A 25,706-nucleotide genomic window follows, 5' to 3' on the forward strand; every position below is an offset into this window, starting at 1 on the left:
TTTAACCCACAATACCATCAAAACCCCCATCCCAGCCCATCAAAATTTCCCTTCCAACCGTCACAACCCAAGCATTGGACTTAGAAAGAAAAAAGAAAAAAAAGGAGGATAGGAAAGCCACAAGGAGACCCCAGATGAGGCGGAGCCATTGCCAACGCGTCGCCAATCACCGCACCGTCCCTCTGCCCTGCTCATCCCGTGCCGTCATCAACCCATGCCTCTCCTCCATGCCTCTAGAAGTCAGTTTTGTTATGGGTACGAAAGAAAAGACTTACGACGTATTTATTTCGCTCATAAGAAGAAAAAGAAAAAAAAACGCGAAAGAGGAGTTTCATGTGTGTTTTGGCAGAGAGAGACAAAAAGAAAAGAAAAGAAGTGACCCATGAGCACCATGTGGACTTCAAAGGGCATTTTTAGTTTTATTATTTATTATTGTTAATTGGTTTTCGTTTAGAATTTTTCCTTGAGGACAAGGAAATTGTTAGAAGAAGGGAATGATATGATCATAATTATATCGTGTTAGAGTCTAATAAGGAGTATATCTCCGTAGATTTTATAGTCCAATAAATAGTTAAATTAATTTCCTATTACAGTCGTCCAATTAGGTCTATTATGTAATCAATAGTATAATGTTTCTCTATTTAAAGGAGAATTATCAATAATAAATTATGAGTTTATTATTATTTTAGAATACAGTTTACTGTGTTTTGGAGATCAATGCTCCTTCAAAGTAGCCATTAGAAATCACGGATCTTTCAAAGTAGTTGATTTATTCGAGTAATTCTAGAAGTCCCTTTTGTGTTTCTTTTAAGTCCCTTCAAGAATGATATGGCTATTAAAATTACCATTTGATCAAAATCCAATAATGATTAATCACAAGCCCAGTGATGATTTTAATAGCCACATCATTATTGGAGGGACACAAAAAGGACTTGCAGCATTACTCCGATTTATCCTTCCCTATTTTTTGTTATTAGTTGGTTCGCATCAAAACTTCATAATTATGAAAATTTTAATTCCAAATCCACGCTCAGTTTGATAGTAATTTTTACTCTCATACTAGAGAACGTACAAAGTTTTCCTCCAAACTAGGTTGGAGGAACTTTATTTAATTCATTCTATAAAAATGACATGTATCATTTGAACATGTGATATGCACATATTTTTTTTAATAACAGAGACAAAGTTGGAATAAATAATATTAAAACTCATGTGCATCTTACATGTTATTAAAAAAAAGTGATTGTGTCAAAAAAAAAAAAAATAGTGACACATATCATTTTTATAGATTAAGTTGGAGGAAGTTCCTCAAACCCAGTTTGAAAGAAAACTCGTACACTTGAAAGTGCATGAAGTATTTATTTATGGACAGAGTTGGGAGAAAATTTCCTTCAACCTACTATAATAAGTGATAAATATTATATCTTACATTTTTTTTAATATTTTAATAGTAATTTATTGTCATTATACTAATTTAAGAATTCAAACATTAATTTTTTAGAAACCCAAAAATATTGAATGACACTTATCACTTATTAGAGTAGGTTGAATAAAATTTCCTCCAAAACCAATCTAGAGAAAATTTGTGTCCTTTATTTACTCTCAATCTCAATGAGTTATCTAGCAAGTAAACTTATCATAATTAGGAATTCTAGAAGGAAACTTCTTTACTAAGTTAATACTTTTGATAAGATTAGGCGGACCTACCTCGGGCTTTGGAGGGTTTTTGGCAACCTCAACAAAATTTTAAAAGCCCAATAAAAATAGGAGTTGCTATACCATGGCCATGGCAACGATGACTTTTCACACCTTTAGATGTAGCTTTTTAAATAAATTACTAAAGACTGAGAATTTTTTTTTTTTAAAGATTTAACTATAAAAATGATAGTGGATCAATTTTATTCCATTAAATACTGTTGTTGTTGAGCATAATTCAAAGGAGATGCCAAGTTTTTTTATTTTGCTTTTGTACATGTCTATAGCAAACTATAAAACTTTTGTATTTGAAATGAAAGTTCTTGTGAACGATGATTTTATAAACATGCAATTTTTGTATACAATTATAACTTAGTATGAAATTAAATTTAATATTTGTCTGCCTTTATTTAAGGTAAGTATGCATGCACACAAATAGAGGGACTATATGTATCTATATATTTTATTTAGTTGAGTAGGTTTGGATCTCTATGCAAAAAATTATGGTTATGCCCATGATGTAATATGTTATCAAATAGCTCTGTGTTACTAATTTTATCTCAAGAATCTTTATAGTACATTAGATATGCGGATTAAATAGCTAGGAAAAGTTAGACTTTACTCCTTAAAGTTTTGGGCGATTTTCAATTCGATCTCCAATGTTTCAATTTTTGTAATGCACCCCTCAAACTTCTAAAATTTTGCAATTTGACCATTCCGTCAATCAAAGCCGTTTTGACTGACGGAACTGTGATCACTGTTGGCTTCTTTTTTTTTTCCCCCAAAATGCCCCCATCCCAAGTTACACTTGATATGCGTATTAAATAGTACATTTGATACGATTAAATAGCTATTATCATGAATAATAAAGTAATCACAAGAATAAGGACACATTTGCTGTGCACAATAGACCATTTGAATAAAATGGCTATTTTTATGAAATAGTCATTCATTTGTCTAGTTCATACCAAACTTAAAAAGAAAAAAAAAGAAAAAAAAAAAAAGAAGAAAAAAAGGAAAAAAAAAAATTCAATGGATGGCCGACCATCCCGAGGGATGACCGGCCACCCTAACAGAATAACGAAGGTCCGCCCCAAATGCCATTTTCTCATTTATGTCACATTATAATATTTTTTTAACTATATATATATATTAAAAGGTTAAAAGGTTTTATCAAACGAACTACTTTATGTGTTGAATTGTTTGTTAATGCTTTTATTTATTTTTTATGTTTTTGTTAAAAGTAAAAAATAAGAAAGTATTGCCAAAGGAGCCCAAATAGTTAAAGTAAAATAATTAATTTAAAAAAGAAAATAAAAGGAAAATGATAGTAGCCAATACATCCAAGTGCAATTTTTTGTTTTTTTATTTTTCTACTTAAAATTTTAAAACATAGCTGACAACTTTCCAAATTAGTCATCTTCAACTTTAGCCGGTAATTAGCATTACATTTTCTCAATAGAATTTGATTCTTCCTGCCTTGTTTGTCTCCCACTTTCCCTCTACTTTCCCTGAAAAATTCTTTTGTTTAATCTTATAATTATACTCACTCTGTTCTCTGAGATTCCCGAGTTCAACCTTTGGTTTTGTTCAGCATTTTTTTCTTTTTGAATTTGTTACTTTTACTTGGAGATCCAACGGTATGGCCGAGCCAAGGAACAGATCTAACGGTCGGTGCGTGTGTTGTTTACTTATATTCAGTCTTCGTTGCTAGCGTGCGCTTTGGGAACTATTGGCGTATAATAAAAGTATTCGATAGCGTTGAATGAGTGGGGGATTCTTTCTCAGCGCAAGGATTCTCTGTAACCCTATACCCCTTCTCACTTCGCCGCCACTCCATTTCCACTCTTCCAAACGCTGTCTTCTCAGCAGGCTCCGTGCATCTGTTGGCTCTTTAGCTTCGTTCTCTTCCCTCGCTACGACGTCGGTTTCTCCCAACATGCCGGGTGTCGAATCCGAAATTGTGGAGTGGCCGGCGAACCGCGTACGGGACACGTTCGTCAAGTTCTTCGAGGAGAAGAACCACGTCAACTGGAGGTCAAGCCCGGTTGTGCCGGTCAATGATCCGACTCTACTCTTTGCTAATGCTGGTGCGGTTCTCATTTCCTTATCTGCCTCTGTTTGGTTCCTGAGAAAACGAAGAAAAATGTGGAAATTGGATTGCTTCTAGATTTTTTTTTCCTAGTAGATAACCTGTTTCATAGCAATCAAAGAAAGTCATGAAGAAATGATAACAATATGCTTTGTTTTTCAGTGTTTCCTGTTCGTTCAATTTTTTATATATATATTCGTTATGTGCGACATTCTAATTGTTGGTTTTGGTTTCTGAAATTATGAGAAAAACACTTTCTTATTCAAGATTAAAGGAAAAACCGATCTCTACTGGGCCGTGTACCATGCGTTTGAGAATGTGTTTCTAATCTGCACTTTAGTGGAGGTTTTGTTTTTCATGATCCTACACAGAAATGAAATGTAATAATACAAACCTAGAGAGCCAAATTTATTTGTAGGGAAAAATCATATTTAGCCCTTTGGTTTTCTTTTAATTTGGATTAGTTATATTGGGTTTCTAATTTCAAGAATACAATCCTTAGGTTTTGTGCAAGTTTAAAATAAGTTCCTATGTCACTTTACTGTCAGAATTAATAGTTGGTCATTTACCACATGTATACCATTTAACATGTTAGCATCACGACAACAAGTGCCAAATCATTCATAGAAAAAAAAAAAAACTCACAAAAAAAATCAATGTGACGCTTGAAATTTAGAGAAACACAAACCTTGAGAACCTAAAGAGCAAATCCACAGCCCACAGTAACAAAAGACTTCTTCTTTGGCTAGAAACTTGAGAAACAAAAGACTTCTTCTTCGTTTCTTGTGTCTTCCGTTCTTCTTCATCTCTGATGCTATCCATTTTTTCATCTGTAATTAAACAAAAGGTTTGCGAATTCCAAAGTAGAAAATAAATGAAAGGGAAAGGGAATCCATGCTAGTTACGATAACTCCAACACATATCTCAAAACAAAATGAAGACAATTTTTAGTTTGAAATAGTTCATGTTTCACACAGGTTCAATCATACATTTTTACCTAGCAATATGATTAACCAATTAATACTATTGCGTGTGTGACAAAAATTAGAAGTTGAGCTAAAGATGAAAGTTGGAGAAATATACTAGCACTTAATTTGTAATTCAAAAATTTTATTTTCACCTACATGCAAACTTTTTTTTTAAAAAAAGGTTCTACAATTAAACAAATGAATGAGTGAAATTTTGAGAAGTGACCAGACAAATTTGTTGCCTTGGCTGCAATCAAAATGTGGCCCTTATTTCAACTTTACGTGAAGAATGCCTTTCAAGAACATAAGGGAAGGGGGGGTCTGCAAGAATAAGTTTCTATTCAGCCTCCTCCAACTCCAGGCTTCTCTTCTCCTAGGAATCCTAACTTGGTATAGTGGTTCTAATGTCTAAAAATATATTCATGCATGAACAAAGTCAAGCAGATTCTTTCCAGATTCAGCCAACCCATTCACCAAAACTGAAAATAATATCCAAATTTTTCCATGATTGGACTAAAATATTTACTAAAAAGAAAAAGGCTGCTCTGTTTCTGGATTTCAGAACCTGAGAAACTGAAAGAAGAAAAAACCATAATCCCATAAATTTCTATGAAGAAACTGAACAACTCCAAGCAAATTGAACGAATGATTCAAAATCTAATAACACGGTCTCTTTTCTTTCACTAGTAATAGAAGAAAACAAATAAAAAATGTCAAAAAAAAAAAGTGAAAATAAAAATTACTTGGGAGATGCCACGACATTAGAGACGAAGTAGAATAGATGATGCATAGAGACAAAGAAGAAGTCTTTGTGTTTCTCAAGTTTCAAGCCAAAGGGAAGTCTTTTGTTACTGTGGGTTCGCTCTTTAGGTTCTCAGGTTTTGTGTTTTTCTAAGTTTTACGCATCACATCGATTTGGTTTTTGTGGCTCTTTTGTTTTGTTTTTTGTTTTATGAATGAATTGCATTTGCTAACACATCATTGCTTGTGGTGCTGACATGGATGCCAACATATCTAATGAGACACATGATTGAGGACAGACCGTTAACTTTGACGGTAAAGTAATAGAATGACCTATTTTAAACTTGGTCAAAATTTAGGGTTGTATTACTAAAATTGGAAACCCAATGACTAAATCCAAATCAAATGAAAACCTAGGGGCTATATATGATTTTTTCCTTATTTTTACACGACTAATTTGGCTATGTTTTCACTCTCCACTATTGGATTTTATGTCCGTTTCTTTGTAGACTTTGGTTGCATAATAATATTATTGTGTATTGAGATTTTTAAAAATTGTGATACAAACCACAGGTATGAATCAGTTCAAGCCTATCTTTTTGGGGACAGCTGACCCTAACACTTCCTTAAGCAAACTGACTCGTGCGTGCAACACCCAAAAGTGCATTCGAGCTGGTGGAAAGCACAATGATCTTGATGATGTAGGGAAAGACACATACCACCACACCTTCTTTGAGATGCTTGGCAATTGGTCATTTGGAGATTATTTTAAAAAGGAAGCCATTGGATGGGGTTGGGAACTTCTTACGGAGGCAAGTTGGTTCACTCTTTTCTTAGTTTTGGCTTATTTTTCTGTTAGTGGCACTCTTGATCTCTTTTTTTTTTGTTGGTTCTTCTAAATAAGTGGCTTTCTTTTGCCGTCATGTTTGAGTTGTGAACAAAAGTTTAGTTCTCTTGGATCTTAAATAACTTGGAACCCTTTTGGGGTGCTTTATGCATCTTTTACATATGTTTATATTTTCTGTTTTTGTTTTTGTTTTGTTTTTGTTTTTTTTTTTTTAAGTCGTGAATAGGACTTGGGGCATGGTTTAGTGTGCTAAATAGTAGTGGCAATTCATATGTTTTGGCAACTTTCTTGTAAAATCCATATCATGTCATAGCCGTGCATCAATTCACTTAATATTTACTCTTTTTACACACTGGAACCTCTAGGATCTTGTAATGTATAGATCATATTGTTAAAGCCAGTTATAGTGGAATTTCATTGAAATTGAAATAAAGAAGATTGTTGGTTCATAATTTATCCCCTATATATATATTCCATTGGATATTCGGCCATCACATTTCACTGACATTAATTTGTTCTTAATAACAACTGTTCGCGTCATTCATTCCATTCAAGCCTTCTATGAATTTGAAATCAGGTGTTTCAATTACTAAGCATGGGCAAACTACTAACACCACTAATATTCTCCAAGTATTTCTTTTAAAATGTCATATTAAATGCTCAAATTGTTAGGTTGAATGGTTTTTAATTATATTCATTGTAATGTCATATTAGGTGCTAGGTCAACTTTTGGAGTAATAATTTAGTGAAGGAGAAATTTGGTTGATGGCTTTATTAAGTTGCTTCTGCATTCTTTGTATAATACTGCTTACTATTAGGCTGTTATGAGTTAAAATGCTTATGAAATTGTAGTATATGCCCTGATTTAGAGTTAAGTAGTCATTCGTGTGATATCCTATCTTTATATCTTGATGAGTGTTATTTTCCCTATTTGTTCCTTTGTTGCCTTACAGGTTTATAAACTACCTAAAGATCGGTTCTATGCCACGTATTTTGGTGGTGATGAGAAATTGGGTCTTGCTCCTGATGATGAAGCTAGAGATCTATGGCTCAAATTTTTACCACCAGGACGTGTGCTGCCTTTTGGCTGTAAAGTATACTTTCTTACTAATCTTCTCTTACATTTTATAATGACAAAGGTCTACATTTTTCTGGAAATTCTTTTACTAATGTAATATGGATTTAATATCTTTCAGCGATATTTGTAAAATATATTGTTCTGCTGCTGAAATTAAATGGTAAAAACCGAAAGGTGAAAACTAATACAAATACACATGTAAAGGTTACTTCTGAACTTAGTGATGTAAGTGCCACGTTAGTATCTTTGTAATGATACATGTTCTTGTCTTTCAAACAAATGATAAGCATGTTAACTCTTGGAATCAAGATTTTCTCTTGCTGCTGAAATTTGAAATTTTTAATCTATTTTTAACAGCAAACTATATGCCATGAATATTAATTATTTTCTTGCTTTGCACTAAAAGGTTCCATCTAGTTGAAATTTTTTCTTCTTGTGCATTAATTATTTTTGTTATGCTATATTAATTGGGTTTATTATCTTTGTTCCTTTGAATAGGACAATTTCTGGGAGATGGGTGATACTGGTCCTTGTGGACCTTGCACAGAAATTCATTATGATAGAATTGGCAATAGAGATGCTGCATCATTAGTCAACAATGATGATCCTACGTGCATTGAGATTTGGAACCTTGTCTTTATTCAGGTATAACTTGGTCACCATGTCTTGTGGATCCCCATTTAGCATCTATGATATGAGGTGTCTGGTCTACTCTGGTGCCTAACAATTGATTTGATTTGTTTGATTATTTCTGACAGTTCAATAGGGAAAGTGATGGTTCCTTAAAACCTCTGCCTTCGAAGCATGTTGATACTGGCATGGGCTTTGAAAGATTGACTTCGGTACTTCAGAACAAGATGAGCAATTATGATACTGATGTGTTCATGCCCATCTTTGATGCAATCCAACAGGTAAGACGGTGAGGCTGATGGTTGTACAAATTCTTTTGTTCTGATAGTATTTATTAGCTCCCTTAAATTTTTGAACAGTACCTCTTTCATTAGTTGGAAATATGAAATAGACATGCAGTGTCCAGATTAACATGCACTAATATCATGTCTAAGATGGACTTGTGATGTTTTGGATTGAATTAGTTCCAGTGTCTGGTTCTATGCCTCTTTTGCTAAAATTTCATTTTTTTGCTTCGTAATGAATAGATGGTATGGCCCTGAAAATATTAAAGTGGCATACTTAACTTGCCACTGAGTGTTTTATTTTTGAAATATCTCTTTCTGAGATTTTATTGAAGATTTTTGCTTCCTATAAGAGTTTTCCATTTTGGCATGACTAAATTTGAATTTGCATTATTTTTTTTTTCTGAGCGGTTGATGATGCTACAAGTATATGATTTATTTTTATTTGTAGGCAACCGGGGCTCGATCATATTCTGGGAAAGTTGGACCAGATGATCTAGATAGAGTTGACATGGCCTACAGGGTTGTTGCAGATCACATTAGAACTCTTTCGTTTGCCATTGCTGATGGATCTTGTCCAGGTAGGGTACTAGAGACACAAACTTGTTGTCTGCCCATCTTTTCTACCTTTCCCTTTCTACAGCTAATGATTTATGCTCTTCTAGCTAATGATTTCTGGTTTGAATAGAGACCTCTAATTCCACATTGTTGTACATTACCTATCATTTTGAGGAAAAAATGGGAAGCCTTGTAAGAGCACTCATAACAGCTTCCTTTTTATTTTCTCTAAATCTAGGAAACCAAACTACGTTTTGCGTCCCTATCCAAATGTACTCCACAATAGCTTCACTTATCTTTCCCTATACCAATTAAGCACTTGGTTCTAAACTTATTTGGAATTTTGTGGGTCATGCATAGCAATATCTTAGAGCTGCTATGTCGTTAGAGGACTCAAGGACAAGGACATTGGAAAGAGGCTATATGGAAAGTTATTCTTGTGCTAAAAGAAATCAGCACCTATTTGAGGGCTGCGAGTCTAATGTGCCCGGTTTAAAATCATCCTTTTTTGAGATCTCTCTTAGATTGAGTTGTACTCTATGTTCCTAATTTCTTCTCTTCAAATCTTGTAGATCTTGTTAACTTTTAGACTTCAGACACCATTAAGGTAGTTGTATCTCTTGTATACTTTTTGTGTACGAGGCTTTGCATTTCTTATAAAATATTATTATTCATCAAAAGGAAAAAAAAAAGGGAAGACTTTGTAGGCTTTTGGAATGTTGGAATGTTGTCTTTTATTTGGCCAAGGTAGTTGATATTTAGGAACGGCTATTAACTAGGTGGTTCTACCCGAGGTAGTTGATATTTTTCTTTTATTTTTTCTTATTCCAATGGATTATTCTGTACAAATGAGAGACATTTTCTCAGAAAAGGAGAGTCTTCCCTTTATGCTTGCATCCTCTCCCTCTTACTGAAATTTTGATCTTGAAGTCTCCTATTTTGTTGCAGTTTTTTTGGCCATTTATTGTAGAGGGTCTTTACAGGGTATATGGAGGTTAGGTGATGTAAACATGTAAAAGATTCCTATAGGTGACTTAGCCCCTTATGGTGGAATATTAGAATGCGTAATCATGTAAAAGAACATTGTACTTAGACAAGCTTCTTGTGTTTATGTAATTGTCTTTTGTAATTTTCATATAAAGACTAAATGGCACCTTAAGAATGGAATTTCTTTTTGATGTTTACATGTTTTACTCATGTTTTTTTTGTTAAAATGTTGAAGTCTATTGCTTTAATCCAATTTTAACCGAGGATTGCTTTAATCTAATGTAACTGAGGGTGAAAAAGATGTACTTACAACTTTTAATGACCATAGGTACTTTTGGGTTGAGGAGGATGGGGAGGATGAAGATTTTCCCTACCCTTTGGGTAATTTCCCCCTTGCCGCCTTTTTGTATTGGACTTTGCTGGGGGATGAGGGGAACAAAGACTTAATGGAGGATACCCCTCGGAAAGTTAAGGGTAGAAGGGATCTTATGAATTTGGAGAGTTTCACTAACTATGATGCAAAGAGAGCATCATCTAGGCGTGGGAAAGGCAAGTCCCTCACATTTTAGTATGAGGGTTTTGGGGTCTTGATGTCTTGGGGGTGTTGGGTTGGTTGGGTTGTGGGTTTTCTTGCTGTTTTTTGGGTTTTAGGCCTGTGGGAGTCCCTGTATATACAGCCTGTGTGCTTAGGTACGCCTTACGCTTTTTCAATAAAGTTTTTCATTACTTATCAAAAAAAAAAAAAAAATGACCATGGGTACTTGAAACCATTGTCGGGGCATCTAACTTTTGAAATACTCCAATAGTTTCTTGTTCCTTAAGTTTTATTTATGAAATATTTATCTCTACTATATTCACTTTCAGTGGAAGGTTGGTTTAGTTGCTTTCGAATGTGCATATTTAGGAATTACTCGGTAGGTTGTGAATATTTGAAACCATCATAGGGAATCTAAATTCTCTTTCATAACACTGATAGTTTTCTTGTTCTTTCAGTTTTATTTATGAAACATTTTCCGCTATATTTTCTCTTCAATGAAAGGTGGTCTACTTGTGGATATGTAGTTTTAAGAGATCATTCAATCGTTCGCGATCTCTCACTCTTAGGTGTAACTTGTGCCAATTTTACTTGATGTGTAGGCAATGAAGGTCGTGAATATGTTTTAAGGCGTATTCTTCGTAGGGCTGTTCGTTATGGAAGTGAGGTCTTAAAAGCTCAAGAAGGCTTTTTCAATGGGTAGGGGAAATGTGTTTTACTTGTGATTATTTTTCTATTTTGGTTTTGTTACATTTCGAGTTTATCAAGCTATGGTACATCTCTCCATCCCTCCTGCCCTTTCTTCCTTTGAAACTAATTAAACTGCCATTGGGAAATTCAATGGTTCTGTTACATTTAGGCTTGTAGACATTGTGGTCAAATTGATGGGTGATGTTTTTCCGGAGCTAAAGCAAAATGAAGTGCGCATTAGAGACATAATTGCAGAAGAGGAAGCAAGTTTCGGCAAAACTTTGCTCAAGGTAAGTGAGTGGCACAGGAATTGTTGGCCTCCTTATAGTAATATTCAAATGATCATTTATCTCTAAGATACACTTTCTAAGGAAATGATGGTTATAACATTTTGAATGTACTCTATTTATTTATTGATAATCTATTTTGGTTGCTATGTGAGTGATATTTAAGGACGAATTTCTGTACATATTGTGCATGATTTTTTTAGAAATATATTTCTAGGAATATTTCTTGTTGATGCAAGAATCACCAGTGGCCTAAAGCCCGCCTTTCACCGCTGGGGGGGGAAGGGGGTGATCCTCTCTGCAAAATAGGGAAGAGGTCGTTAGAAGGTCGCCGGTCTAGAGATTGGAGGCACTCCGACATCCAAGTTAGTAAAACCATAGATGAGGGAGAGTAAAACTGGGTATATGGGCGTGTTAATGTGAGTGCCTGAGAGTGAGTTTCCTTGGAGTCCTTGCTTGGTTGATGGAGGGGCCTCGCTCTCTATGTATAGGCTGGTTCCTAGGGCTCCAGGGGCCTCTAGCACACCAGGCTTGGTCCTATCATGGTATGTACATGTCGGTATGTAGTTTGGTCCTCCATTAGTCCTTCTAATGCTTTGGTTTGTTGATCAAACCACGGAAATCTGTATTTGTCTTGTAGGCATGTGAGTATCTAGGCCCTCTTCCTTGAATGACTTGGGTTGGTAGTCATTCATAGGAATTTGTCTTGTGGGCCTGTCAGTATCCGGGCCCTCCATTTCCAATTGTAAGTTCAGGTTGATATCCATATATAGAACTATATGCTCACCATGGAGAATCAAGGTTCCATAAGGTTACTTGCACTATTATGAAACAGAATCTGTTAAATTAGTCATTACAATTGGTATATATTCTAATTCTATATGCATTAATACCGAGATCTGTTGAAAACGATTATAACCATAACACAAGGATTTAAAATTTTTAAAACTTAGGGTGTTGAAACACCAGAATCCTATGAAACATATAGCTTAGTTTTTGGCAAAATTTTCAAAATCACCATTCATTTTTCAAACATAAAAAACACTTTTTGGATAATAGTTATACAAACGAATTTTCAGATGTGGCCCCACATTGAACAAATTTTAGTTTTCGTTTTCAAAACTCTGATCATTTTCAACTCACAATATAGGTTTTTCCTCTTGCATCTATAAACTGTCTGAACACCATGAAAAATCCTTTCTTCCTTTGCTTCCAAATGGACCAAAGGAGTGCAATGACAAACATTTTCCACATTATACCCTCTTTTGGAGCCCCTCTTAAGTCAACAATCTAGCAACTGGTGAAGTGTGGAAGGCATGACGGCCCAAGAAGAAAACAAAACCAATTCTGGGGTGAAAATGGACAATCAATAACAGAATTATCTACTGTCTCTCATGGGTATGCAAGACACATTTATGAATGGCCCACTTCCTTAAAGGAGATTGTTAGTATTGTGTTTTGAAATTGCAGACCATTCTAATAAAGCAACTTTAGCTGACAGTGGGGACTTGCAGATCTTATATCACAAATGTACTTATCAAAAAAGATATTATATCACAAATGATATTTGTTAGGTAATGCATAGTTAACATATGAAATGATAATTTTCTGTATACGTGCAAGTATGAAATATTATGTGATGGGTTCTTTTTTTATGCTACTGCCTTGCATGGGAACATTACTTCTGTTGAATTTGATTCTGGTGTGTACTTTCAGATGTTGGCTTTTTTCTCTTTTGATAAATTTGTAAGACAACATATTCATCCCAAACAAAAAATGTAAGACAACATGAAGTCAAAAGTAAATGTTCAAATTTCAAATGATGGATTTTTTTATTTCATTAGGCAGAAACAATGTCAATCTCTCAACAAACAAGTTGTCAAAAATTATTTTTTTGGTGGGCGTGACAAACATACAAAACTTGTTTGTGGAGAGATTGACATTGTTTGTCTATTGTACCCTGCATGATGCCCTTTTAGCTTTTATGTTTCCCTGCTTTGTAGAGAGATTGACATTGTTTCTGTTTTATGTACCCTGTCTTTGACAACAAACATTGCTCATCATTTATTTGTCTTTAGGGAATTGAGAAATTTAAGAAGGCTGCTCAGGATGTTCAAGGGAAGATATTAGGTGGGCAGGCAAGTATTATTCTCTCTCTCTCTCTCTCTCGTGACTACATCTCGGGTTTTTTTGTTCTGTACTTCAATCACTGATACTAGAATTGTTCTCATAATATGAATGCTCACTTTCTAAAATTGACTTTATGCTCTTCTCTTAAATTAGGTTGTTGTAGAACTTTGGTATATGCAGAACCTTAGAAGTAGATTTTATTGATCTAGGATTATCACCTTTTTTTCTTTTCTTTTCTGAAAGTGCTTTTTCTTGAAGCTGTCCCCAAAGCTTCCCGTTTTTTTCCTATCGTACAGAGGAATCCTCTGTTCAATTTCCTAGATCCGTTCTCTTTATCAGATTATAAGGTTCTCATTTAATGTTTAAGCATCAATAACTTGTTGAATTTGCTGAATTGGATTGTTCTCATGTACTTGGTAAACATTGACTTTTCAACATGGTCTTTTGTTCTTATCATCTGTCAAGGTAACCACATCTGTTTCTTGTAAAGATGTTAATCAAAAAATCATTGGGTCGCAATATTTTTGTTGATAGCAAATATTACATCCCTCGTTGAATATATGAGCCAAGAAGAACTTGCCAGATGTGGCCCCCAATTTGGATACTCATATTGATTAATATTTATGGAATATGGTACTTTTAGTCACTTGACCCCGGATGTTGATAGAGTAATAGACCTTATTAACTCGAGTTGACAAATGCCGAAAAAATATCTGGTAACTGAAAATTCTCATCTACATTTTCCAAATCTAATGGTTTGCATCTTTAAAAGATTTGTTCTTCTTACCATACTCATGGCTCTTTCTAACCCAGTTTCTTGCTGCAGGATGCATTTGTTTTGTGGGATACGTATGGATTCCCATTAGATTTGACCCAGGTAGGAGTTCTTTCTTTTTTGTTGCAAATAATTACTTACACTGTTTACTAATAATCTTTTCCTTATCAGTTAATGGCTGAAGAAAGGGGCCTACTGGTTGACGTCGAGGGTTTCAATAATGCCATGGATGAGGCAAGAGAAAGATCAAGGAATGCTCAAAATAAGGTTTTAAGAGTTCACTTTCCGTGCTCTTCGTATACATCTGAATATTACATATCAAAAAATTATATACTGAATATCAAGGCTTAATCTTCTTCAGAGAAGAAAAAAACTGATGGTTTGTGAAACTGGATATTGGCAGCTATGTTGTGCAGAAAAGAAAAAAAAGAAGATGTAGGCTTTGTATTCATGTCATACTTTGTTCTAATATTATTTTTTGGCAGCAAGCTGGTGGTGCTATTGTCATGGATGCTGATGCTACTGCAGCATTGCACAAAAAGGGAGTTGCTGCTACAGATGATACCTTCAAATTTATTTGGTTCAAGGTTTGTTTTTGATTATCACTTGTACTATGATATTTAGATTGTTACTGACTGGAGTTTGAAAGTAAATGTCTATGTCTGAAACTTTGGATAACAATTCTCGTATCTCAACTTTGAAAGGGAATAGAGAATTTCCTGGTAACTATACTTAAAAGAGGATGGATTTCTTGGGTGTTGTACTTATTAAGTTTTATTTTTTTGTTTGGCTAAAATGTTAATTATTGCTGTTATTAGAAATCTTAATAAACATTCTTGATCTAAAATTCATTTTATGTCAAAATTTCTAAATTTGTGGCCTATTTGCTGATAACAGAAGAAGATTTTGAAAGCTTTTTCTTCAGGAAAAAATGTTTATCGAACTGTTCCTTCTGTTTTGGGAATATATGCAATGAAAGGAATTAATGTTTTGAAAATAAATATTGTTGGTGACCAGATTAGAAAATTTTAAAGTGCTTTCTTTTGCTACTCGGTTCAGAATAAAGGGGTGTGTTTTGATTTTTTTTTTTATCCCTTAGTTGGAATTTGTCTTAGGATTCTGTTTTTACTTTAGTGTCCCTTATTCAGGAGGAAATAGCCCCTGACTCTCATATGTTCATTCGTTTTCAAACAAAATGTTTGCTCATGATGGGAAAGGTTACCCATTTGACTCCAATTTTTGTATAGATCAAAGAAATATCCCCAGTTTTATTATTGGATGGTTTAATATTTTTTTAAGATGTTGAGTTAATAAATTTAACTAAAATTTGAATTGGTTATATTTCCATTACATTGATTGGCTTTCCACCACAACTCTAATATGGAAGTTTCAACTAATTGCATAGATATTTGAGAACGCTCAGTCCTGGTCATCTAATATCTAGCTAAAGTCAGAAAGAAGATTATAGAAATGCTTTTTGAGCCAGAGATCATTGGCACCTTTTTATTTCCTGCATTTCAGAAGCCTCTTGTAAAGAATGGTCAAATTGTGAAAATACTGTGGGAAAAATTACTTATGAGATGAACGTGGGTGTCTTTGCTGGTGATTTTTTTTTTTGGTTACTGTGGAAGGAAAGATTTTACTTTATAGTGAACTTTGTCTGAAGTTTTACTTCATGATAGTTTCCGTCAGTCTGTCTCCATTAACAATTTGTGGCTCCATGCATTACTGTTAAACATCATTTTACCCTTATTGAAGTTTCTATGTGAAAGATCTTGATATGTTTATTAAATAGCAATTTGCCCCTTTTGAATGCACTGAAAGGGTGTATGACAAGCCATTTAATCAATAAAACAGTTCTCTCCCTTGGATGTTTTACAACCTTTAACTTATGATACCCTTGCATTTGTGGCTTTGGAAAAAAATGTTATGGAGCTATCAAATCGGAATCAAGGGTGAGATAGATATGGGCTGTGGAAACAAAGCAGTAATGTTTCATACCACTTGTCAAAGAAGTCGAATAAAACATTGCGTTATAGTGTTTTATATTTGACAAGATATTGAGAATTCAAAAAAATTCAATTCCTTGTCCGTTTTTCTTTTTCTAGTTAGGTGTTCTCTTTTGTATACCTCCTGTGTAATTAGGGGTGCCTTACGCTTTTAATAAATCATACTCCTTACTTATCAAAAAAAGATATTGAGAATTGAACATCTTTGTTCTGTTTGTAAGTCTTTAAATAGAAGCCATTCGTGCCTGCCCATTTTAGTATTTACATGACCCCTCTTGCTTGTTTTGGGGTAAATTCCCACGTCTTCCAGACCATTAGACCACCTTGGCTTAATCTTGTTAGCTGTTACTACATTGTCAATGTCCCTCAATGTTTGTGTGTGTGAGCACCCATGTATTCCTAGTTGTACATTCTTTCTCCTTGAGGCTACAAGCCATGTGGTATTGATTATGTTTATGCTTATTTGGAGTGAGTACATTACCAATTATATTCTTTGAGTGGCTTCTACATATGTATGTCGATATATCTGCTTGAATGGTGAATTGAATTATCTCTGTGGTATAAATTTATATTATTGTCCTATATATTGGTTTATGCCTCATTTTTCTACCTTCATGTGCACTAGGGTTGCGGCCCTCTGCGTTTTTTGATATGTAACATTACTTGTCAAAAAAAAAAAAATGTAATCTTTACATTCTATATAAGATATGATTCTGAACATTTTATATCTGCTTGAATGGTGAATTGAATTAGCTCTGTGGTATAAATTTATATTATAATCCTATATATTGGTCTATGCCTGGTTTTTCCACCTTGGAAGTTAAAAGCTACAAGCATGTAATCTTTATGCTCTATATAAAATATGATTCTGAACATTTATATGGTGTATTTTGTTTTTTTTCAAAATGCTCTGTTGACAATAACATATTTAAAATGAACATTTGTCATTAAATCACTATGGTACCAATATCAGTTTCTCCATCGAGATCTCCTAATTCTTTCAATGCCATAGAGATCACATAGAGGTACTATTTCACCATTAAAAAAAGCAGCAGTTGTTCATATTCTTTTCAGCGTATAAGATAATCTAGTTATTTGAGCCTATTATTATAAATATTTACTTTCTTGTAATTTTTGTTTGCTAAGGTTCTTCTGGACCTTTTATTTTATCAAACGTGTTGACTTTCTAGATCATTCTTTTTCTAGAATGTCTCTGCCTTTCCATACCTAAAAGCATATGTACAGAAGTCACAATACAGATTGTCAATCCTTGTGTCACGATGATGGTGTGAGGTATCATTTTTCTGGGGTGTTTATGTGTTTTTTACTTGGAACTCTAATGAAATTGCACAAGTGCATCCTTGTGCATGATTGTTTTACACCAATTAGCTATGCTGATGATAAAACTTTTTTTTTTCCCGGTTCTGTCGATAGTACTCAAGGGATTGAGATCATTGAACAAATTACTGCTATAGATAGTTTGTGCTATAAGAATAAATTAATGGTGCCCAAATCAGCTGAAGGAAATTTCTACATACACGAGTCTTAAGTTACATGACATTCTTTTTGTATTAAACTACTGTATTTTGTATTAATCTTTTTTTTTTTTTTTTTAATGCACTATTTCAGGACCATGAAAGCGTTATAAGAGCAATTTACACTGGTTCCCAATTCTTGGAAAGTTTTGGACCTGGCAGTGAAGTTGGTATAGTTCTGGAATCTACAAGTTTCTATGCTGAGCAAGGTGGTCAGGTATTGCATGTTGTAGGTTATGTGCAACCTATTTGGGTCAAAGTAGAAGGTTTATGGAATTTGTTTTTAGTTCTTTTACTTGTTGGAACTTAAATTGTGAGAACACATGGTGGGTTTTTTTTTGTTTTTTTGGGTCTGCATGCCATGCAAAAGAGGCTCAAGTTTAATCTAGGAAATTTTTTGCATCCAAGATACTAGACATATATGGCAAGTAGAATATGGTGTTGGAGAAGATTGTTTCTAAGTCGCAGAATGCTTTTGTCCGAGGTAGGTAGATCCTAGATCTTGGTCTTATAGCCAATGAATTCCTTGATAGTAGATTAAAATCTTGGGAGCCGAGTGTACTCTGCAAACTGGACTTAAGAAAAGCCTATGATCACTTGAATTGGGATGTTCTGTTGTGCGTGTTGAGGAGGTGTGATTTTGGGGGAAGTGGTGCTCTTGGATAGCTCATTGTACCTCTTCGGTGCATTTCTCGGTTAGTTGAATGATACTCCCACCGGTTTTCAAGTAGCTCTTGAGGCTTGAGGCAAGAAGACCCCTTTGTCTCCTCTGCTATTTGTCATTGTGATGGTGGCTTTGGGTAGGAGGGGTTGGGGAAAGTTTTTAAGTCATACCAGATTTGAGGTGCAAGAGGGCTTTAATGTTAGATTATGGCATGATCTGTGGTGTGGGGATATTACTCTAAAAGATGTTTTTCCAGTTTTATTTGGTATTGTTTGTGCAAAGGATGTTGTTGTTGCAACTCACTTAGAGCTTTATGGTGGATTTAATAAGTGGATTGTAAGCTTTGGTAGAGGGACTCATGGTTGGGAGGTGGATCTCTTTTCCTCGTTCTTCAGGGTGTTGTATTCAGTCAGAGTGAGATGGATAGGTGAAGACAAGCTTTGGTAGATTCCCTCCAATAGAGGATTTCCCTTGGAATAGTCTTTGGTGGACTAAGGTTTCTTTGAAGGTGGCCTTTTTTGCTTGGTTAGCAGCCCTAGGAAAGATCCTTATCATGGACAATCTTAGGAAACAGTGCATCATTGTGGTTGATAGGTGTTGTATGTGTAAAAAGAATGGGGAGTTCGTGGACCATCTTCTACTCCATTGTGAGGTCGCTAGTGCCTTGTGGAATGTTTTCTCAGTCGATTTGAGTCGTCTTGGGTTATGCCTAGATGAGTAGTTGACTTGTATGCTTCTTGGTGGATTGTCGGCACTCTGAGTGCTAATGTGTGGAAGATAGTGCCTTCGTGTCTCTTGTGGTGTCTATGGATGAAAGAAATGACTGAAGTTTTAAGGATTGAGAAAGGACATCGGAGGAGATTAAGTCTTTTTTCTTCAAAATTTTGTATTTTCGGACAACTGCTTTTGTTTCTCCTTTAGTGATTATTTCTCCTTCTAGCTTGGTGTTTTTTCTTGTATACTTTTTGTGCCTAAGTGTGCCTTATGCTTTTAATGATATTTCAATTACTTATTGAAAAAATGGTGTAAGTTGGGAGTTTTATGTAATTAGGTTCTGAGTCTAACCATTAATTATTCAATAATCTTGGTTCTTATGCATCTGATATAGTTGTTGTGTTTCTAGATTTTTGATACTGGATCACTTGACGGTCCCTTCGGCTCATTTCAAGTTTCTAATGTTCAAATTTTTGGAGGCTTCGTTCTTCATATTGGTGCTTTTTCTGGAGAGAATGGCAAATTCCTCGTGGGTGACAAAGTAATTTGTAAGGTAAAATAAAAAATGTTCATTATATTATATAGTATTGTTGTTTCTTCTTTTCCTTTCCCTTTCCCTTTTTTTTTCTCGACTCTTTTCAGTTTTCTAATGGCTTCTGCAGGTTGACTACGACAGGCGTAGGCTCATTGCCCCTAATCATACGTGCACTCATATGTTGAACTTTGCTCTTAGGGTATGCGTGAAATTGCCAATGGCTTGTTAGTGAATTTGCAAAATTATGTTTTGTGCTTGTTTTAAAATTATTTGTATTATGAATGCAGGAAGTACTTGGAAATCATGTGGACCAGAAGGGTTCTATTGTTCTTCCTGAAAAATTAAGATATGATTTTTCTCATGGTAGGTTCTATTCAAATGGTCAATTTGGTTATTTGAGTTTATGGAATCGCTTTAACATTCTGCTGAATTTGGATAGGCAAGCCCATAGATCCTGATCATTTGAGAAGGATTGAGTCAATTGTGAATGAGCAAATAAAAGCTGAACTAGATGTATTTGCTAAGGATGCAAGCCTTGCTGAAGCCAAGCGTATCAATGGTTTACGAGCTGTTTTTGGTGAAGTAAGCTGCTTCAGTTTGTTGTCCTTGTCTTCTCAACTAGGTTGGTGTATGTCATCTGAATGCTGTATTCTTCAACTAATTTTCTGTTTTTGCTGTAGGTTTATCCTGATCCAGTTAGAATTGTGGCAATCGGAAGGAAAGTTGAGGACCTTCTGGCTGATCCAGAGAACAATGAATGGTTATCCATTTCTGCAGAACTATGTGGAGGTTGTTAAGTCTTGTAAATTATGAGCCTTTTCTTGCACCCTTCCCTTGCTCTGAATGTTGTATTGAATTTGATATATGGATACATCTAGGGACACATATATCAAATACACGGGAAGCCAAAGGTTTTGCCCTATTATCTGAGGAGGGAATTGCCAAGGGAATTCGAAGGATTACTGCTGTCACAACTGACTGTGCTTTTAAGGCAATGGAATTAGCATACTCGCTTGAGCAGGAAGTAAATGATGCATCAAAGATAGAAGCAAGCCTGCTGGAAAAGGTGTTTTTTTCCCCCCTTCAGTTCCCTCACTTTTAGCCTTTGTGACATGCAGTCACCTCTTCTCAGCGCCACCTTATTACTTTTAATCATAATGTCATAGTTCCTCCTTTATCATATGAGTGCCACTTTGATGTGAGAATGTGTGCATGGGTGTGCAGCATTTTCTCATTTTTATACTGATTTGCTCATCTGACTTCTGGTTTCACTTTCTTGGCCTCCTTACTATATATTTGTTTTATGGACACATCTCTGGAATGTCTCATGATCCATTTGATAATGCATGCCCAGACTATTTGCTTATCATACACTAGTTTTTCCTATAAGGTTCAAGAATATCTGATTTGTTTTACATGAATGATAAATTATTGAAAGAAAAAGGCAAAGTCCTTGTATTCTGGAGAGACAAACACCCTACAAGCGTCTAAAATCTAAAAAATTAACATGAACCTTATATGAAAAAACTAGTGTATGATATTTCCAAGCAGGTCTCCGCGTTTGTCACCATTCTAATGTGGTATCTGGTAGCCAGTGATTTCATGCATGAGTGAAATACTTGCACTAATTTGTGCCTTAGTTCTCACAGTCATGCTTTGTTGGTCTTGTACACCAATCTTCAGGGAAGTTATGACGTGGACTCTTTCATCACTTGACTAAGTCTTTATATTCCAACAAAATTAATGAATTTGCTACATTTTGTCATTAGCAGTCAAAGTTTGTTTGGCAATTAGACTGATGGTTTAAAAACTGTACTGATTTCTGATCAAGTATTTGTCAGTGTAGCAATTAAAGTGGGAAAATTATTGAGAAATGTATTTAAAGGTTTTGGTCAAGACCAACCTCAAGTAGAACAGTTTCCCCTCCCCCCCCCCAATGCTTGCATGCACAAAATTGAATTCGCCAATTTCCCCCCTTATTATCTGCCCTCTTTTTGCTTGAGAAATGTTTATAGGGTCTTAACATAATTGAATTTGCCAATTTCCCCAGACATTTGGGGAATTAGTTGATTCTGAGTTGACATTATCCCTAGTATTTATGAATGAATGAAGTAAAACCCACGAATTTTGGATTCTGAGTAATGGAAGTGCTATTGTTATGGATTCTGAGTTGACATTATCTCTTGTATATATGAATGAATGAAGTAAAACCCATGAATTTTGGAGAACCTGCCTATTGTTTGGATATGGTCTTGAAGGGAGACCACTTCCTTCTTTTTGGAAATCATAAAGTTTCTTAATATCAAAGATTCCAACATATATTGGTTGCAAATATTTTGGTTGACAGTCTCCCACAGTCCTTCACAGAATCTTGCTTCTTGGGCACCCTATAGAGACACGACATTTGGTTTAGGACGTTGCTTTTTCTGGGACTTCACTCTTTTTCATCACAGGGTTTATATGGAGTGATAATATATTCATGTGCGCCCATATATTCTTCTATCTGCTGTCAGTGAGAATCTTGTTTTCCTCATTGCAGACAGTTGCTTCTTTGAAAAGTCGTGTGGACTCTGCACCTATTCCAGCTGCCAAGAAAGCAGATATCAGGGCTAAGATTGCTATACTACAGGTATAACAGTGGGCTAAACATGTTACTGGCTCATTATTGTTCACTGCTCCATCATTCATCTTATGTATATGGTTCTTCTATATGTTTTGAATTGCTCTGTTATTATAGAATCAAGTGAGAAAGGTACAAAAAAAGATTGCCGAAGAAAATATACAGAAAGCAGTCAAGGTTGCAACTGAGACAGCTGAAGTTGCTGCTTCAAATGGGAAGGCCTTCTGTGTATCCCGTGTTGACGTTGGTTTGGATGCAGCTGCAGTTCGGGAAGCAGTTCTAAAAGTGTTAGAACAGAAGGTCATTGCCATTCACTTTGTTGACAATAATTTTTGGGTTTGTTCAGGCTGTTCTGTATAATTTGGATAACATTACTTTTTTTTTATTCAGATGGAAATGCACAAGTCCATTACTTTAAATTGGGAAATTCCGGAATAGTATAGCCATCAAATATAATTAGGGGGCATTTAACATCTTCCAAAAAAAAATTGTTGAAGTCTGTAATGGCAATGGATCCCAGTTTTTGGTGGTCTAGTTCAAGCTTTTGATAGATTTTGGGTTCTGGATGTTATAGGAACAGCCTGACTACCCAGACACCCTTTCACACTATAGTTAACTTGAACAAAATATTGACATTGTTGTAATGGATGCACAGGGAATATCTGCAATGGTTTTCAGTACAGATGAGACCACTAATAAGGCTGTGGTGTGTGCTGGGGTGCCGGAGAAGGGAGATAAGGGCAAGCATTTGGAGGTGTCAGAGTGGTTGACAGCAGCTTTGGGACCTCTCAAAGGACGATGTGGTAAAGGAAAAGGCGGTCTTGCATCAGGCCAGGTTAGTAATTTTTACATGGTGTCAGTCTAATCAACAATTCCCATGAAAGAAATTGGTTTTTATCGTTATAGAACCCTGCATATGAGTCCTGGGAACACTAAGATAAGCTTACGATTGGCAAGCTCTTGAAGGCTTGGTCCGAGCAGTTAATTAAATTAGTCTCATCATAATTTGTCTACATGGTGAGGGAATTAGTTATTTATTTGAACAATAAGATTTTCAGCGACTGGGGTTGTAAATTGCCTTCAAGTTAATTCTTTTTCTACTTACCCACAAAGCCTTCTCTTAATTACCTAGCTCAAAAAAAAAAAAAAAAAAGAATAACAAAAAGCAAGAACCAAAGGAAGAATGCCCACAAGTCGGTTGAAATCTGTCTCAGGGAGGAAAAGGCATCTAAATATTTTGCGTCTGATACTCTTGAGGCTTTGCTGCAATTTGCTTTCATTTTGTCATATTGTAATTTTTTGGTAATTTCTGTTATGAATGATCAATTTCAGGGAACCGATGCATCACATATAGATGACGCAATCAATTTGGCAGCGACATTCGCATCGATGAAGTTGAGATGATATTTTATGCAGAGCCTGCTTCCTATAGAAGAGACATGATTGATGGAGCAACTATTAAGTTCGATATCTTACTTAGCACAAAACATCACTTATAATGTTGTCGAAATTCATGTTATCACATGTTCGTCTTTGGGTGATTCCTTCTAATTTACTTTTACATTCTGGCCGTGATAAATCTTAGGGGACCTGTTCTCATACCTAATCGAAACAAAATCCTAACAGTTGTCAAGTATAGATAGGACTACAAACATTGATTGTCTAAATACAACCTAATACAACCTACTGGATCATGTTCTTGTGCACATCTGTGTGTTTGTGTTTTTTTTTAACGATTTTTTCGGGTCGCATTACCTTTATCATTATGATTATTAATATTTGTACCCCTCTTTTTTTCTTTTTTGTCTTTTTTTCTTTATGATTGATAAAAAAGTATTAATTATTAAATCATTAATTAGTTAAATTTCTCTACTAATTTAAGAAAATTTGGAAATATATATAAGAATATTGTAACTCTACAATAGACGTGATACATAAGAAAGAAGCTTTTTAATGGTATGTAGAGAGAGAGAGAGAGAGAGAGAGATGAGTTTCATAGTCGTTGGGTCATGAAAATCAGGCTAATCAGCTCTATGTCCCACCAAAATATGATGAAAATCAGGAGTGTCCTTTGAGATAACTCTCTCTCTCTCTCTCTCTAAAATAGGATAATTTTCAATGAATCAGAGCTGGCCAGGTAATTTTACCCATGAGAATCTTCTTTATGTGCTCTCCAAAGCTCACCCATTTGACCTCAGCATTTGATTCTTCACGATGTGAGTTATTTATCTCTCCCTCCAACCTTTTCAATGTAATTTGCAATCCTACTGTGTTTTAATTTCCTTGCACCTTAATCATTCAATTTTGTCAAATAAAGTTTCACTGTAGTGGGTTAACGGTAGATTTGACTACCAATATGATAGCTTGCATTTTCTACTTGCTCCGGAGAAAATGGGTTTCCATTGAAATGACTGATAGAAAATGGTGTATCCAAATATAAGGTTAAATATATTCATCCTTTTAAACAACAACATCAAAATTCTTCGTCATTAATCATTGCACGAGTTGCAGTACATCAACAGTACATGTTTTTGGTTTATACTATCAAGCCCACGTGGCTTCAGTCTTGCTGCAGGTTAGCTGGAGGTTCTCTGGACTGGAACAGAACAACTCAATGGGGCCTTTGAAATTTCAAATCACTTTTAACTTTTAAGGACGCTATCGGGCTCGGGCATGTTTGGCAACAAGTTTTCCCTTTCCGTTTTTTTTTTTTTTTTTAAAAAAAAAAAAACAAAAAAAATGGTAACTCACTTTTCCAACACAACTTTTATTGCCTTTTAAAACTTGCTCTATGTGTAGTCGACATTATGTCATCAGTAGTACATGAGCTATTTACTAGAGTAGGTACCAGAGTCACCAAAGCCAACAAAATCATCAAAAGTAATTTTGGGACATGAGATAGGTTAAGATGGCATCTGGGTTCATTCTGTTCGGACACAAGTTTAGGCACCTGCCCATTATGATAAGGGATTGAGAGAAACAATTAAGGCCCATGTAGTTGGTTTTTGTTTGGAAGCGATTTATGTGATATAAAGTAAATAAAAGTTTTAAATTTTTTATATGAAAAAGTGAAAATGTTATGTTTTATAGTAAGTTTTTTATTTAAATAATAATAAAAATAATTAATGTAATATAAAAAGTAAGAATTTTGATAAATTAATTTTTTTTTAAAAAAAAAAAAATTGGAATTTGTGAAGTCTTTTGCCAATCAAGGCCTTAGTGTTTAGTTTCTAAGATTAGCACTAACATAGATTTTGGCATTAAAGTGTTCAACATTGAAGCTCAAATATTTATTATTATCCAAAAACTTTAGTCCTGCAAGAGAAGGTAGA

General features: G+C 34.8%; 1 protein-coding gene across 1 annotated transcript; it reads left to right on the plus strand.

The window, feature by feature from the left end:
- The first annotated feature begins 3,424 nt into the window (after nucleotides 1–3,424).
- On the plus strand, nucleotides 3,425–24,080 carry LOC132178197 (alanine--tRNA ligase). Its single transcript, XM_059590646.1, has 23 exons — nucleotides 3,425–3,785; nucleotides 6,070–6,308; nucleotides 7,297–7,437; nucleotides 7,920–8,066; nucleotides 8,180–8,332; nucleotides 8,787–8,916; nucleotides 11,018–11,114; nucleotides 11,275–11,395; nucleotides 13,471–13,530; nucleotides 14,349–14,399; nucleotides 14,469–14,564; nucleotides 14,783–14,884; nucleotides 17,936–18,058; nucleotides 19,629–19,772; nucleotides 19,882–19,953; nucleotides 20,042–20,117; nucleotides 20,194–20,336; nucleotides 20,435–20,543; nucleotides 20,633–20,820; nucleotides 22,294–22,383; nucleotides 22,492–22,674; nucleotides 23,030–23,209; nucleotides 23,707–24,080. The coding sequence occupies exons 1-23, from the start codon at nucleotides 3,461–3,463 to the stop codon at nucleotides 23,776–23,778; spliced, it is 3,042 nt and encodes a 1,013-aa protein (XP_059446629.1). The 5' UTR covers nucleotides 3,425–3,460; the 3' UTR covers nucleotides 23,779–24,080.
- The last annotated feature ends 1,626 nt before the right edge of the window (nucleotides 24,081–25,706 follow it).

The sequence above is a fragment of the Corylus avellana genome, chromosome ca1 (assembly GCF_901000735.1).
Source record: "Corylus avellana chromosome ca1, CavTom2PMs-1.0".
In the NCBI taxonomy this organism is placed as follows: Eukaryota; Viridiplantae; Streptophyta; class Magnoliopsida; order Fagales; family Betulaceae; genus Corylus; species Corylus avellana.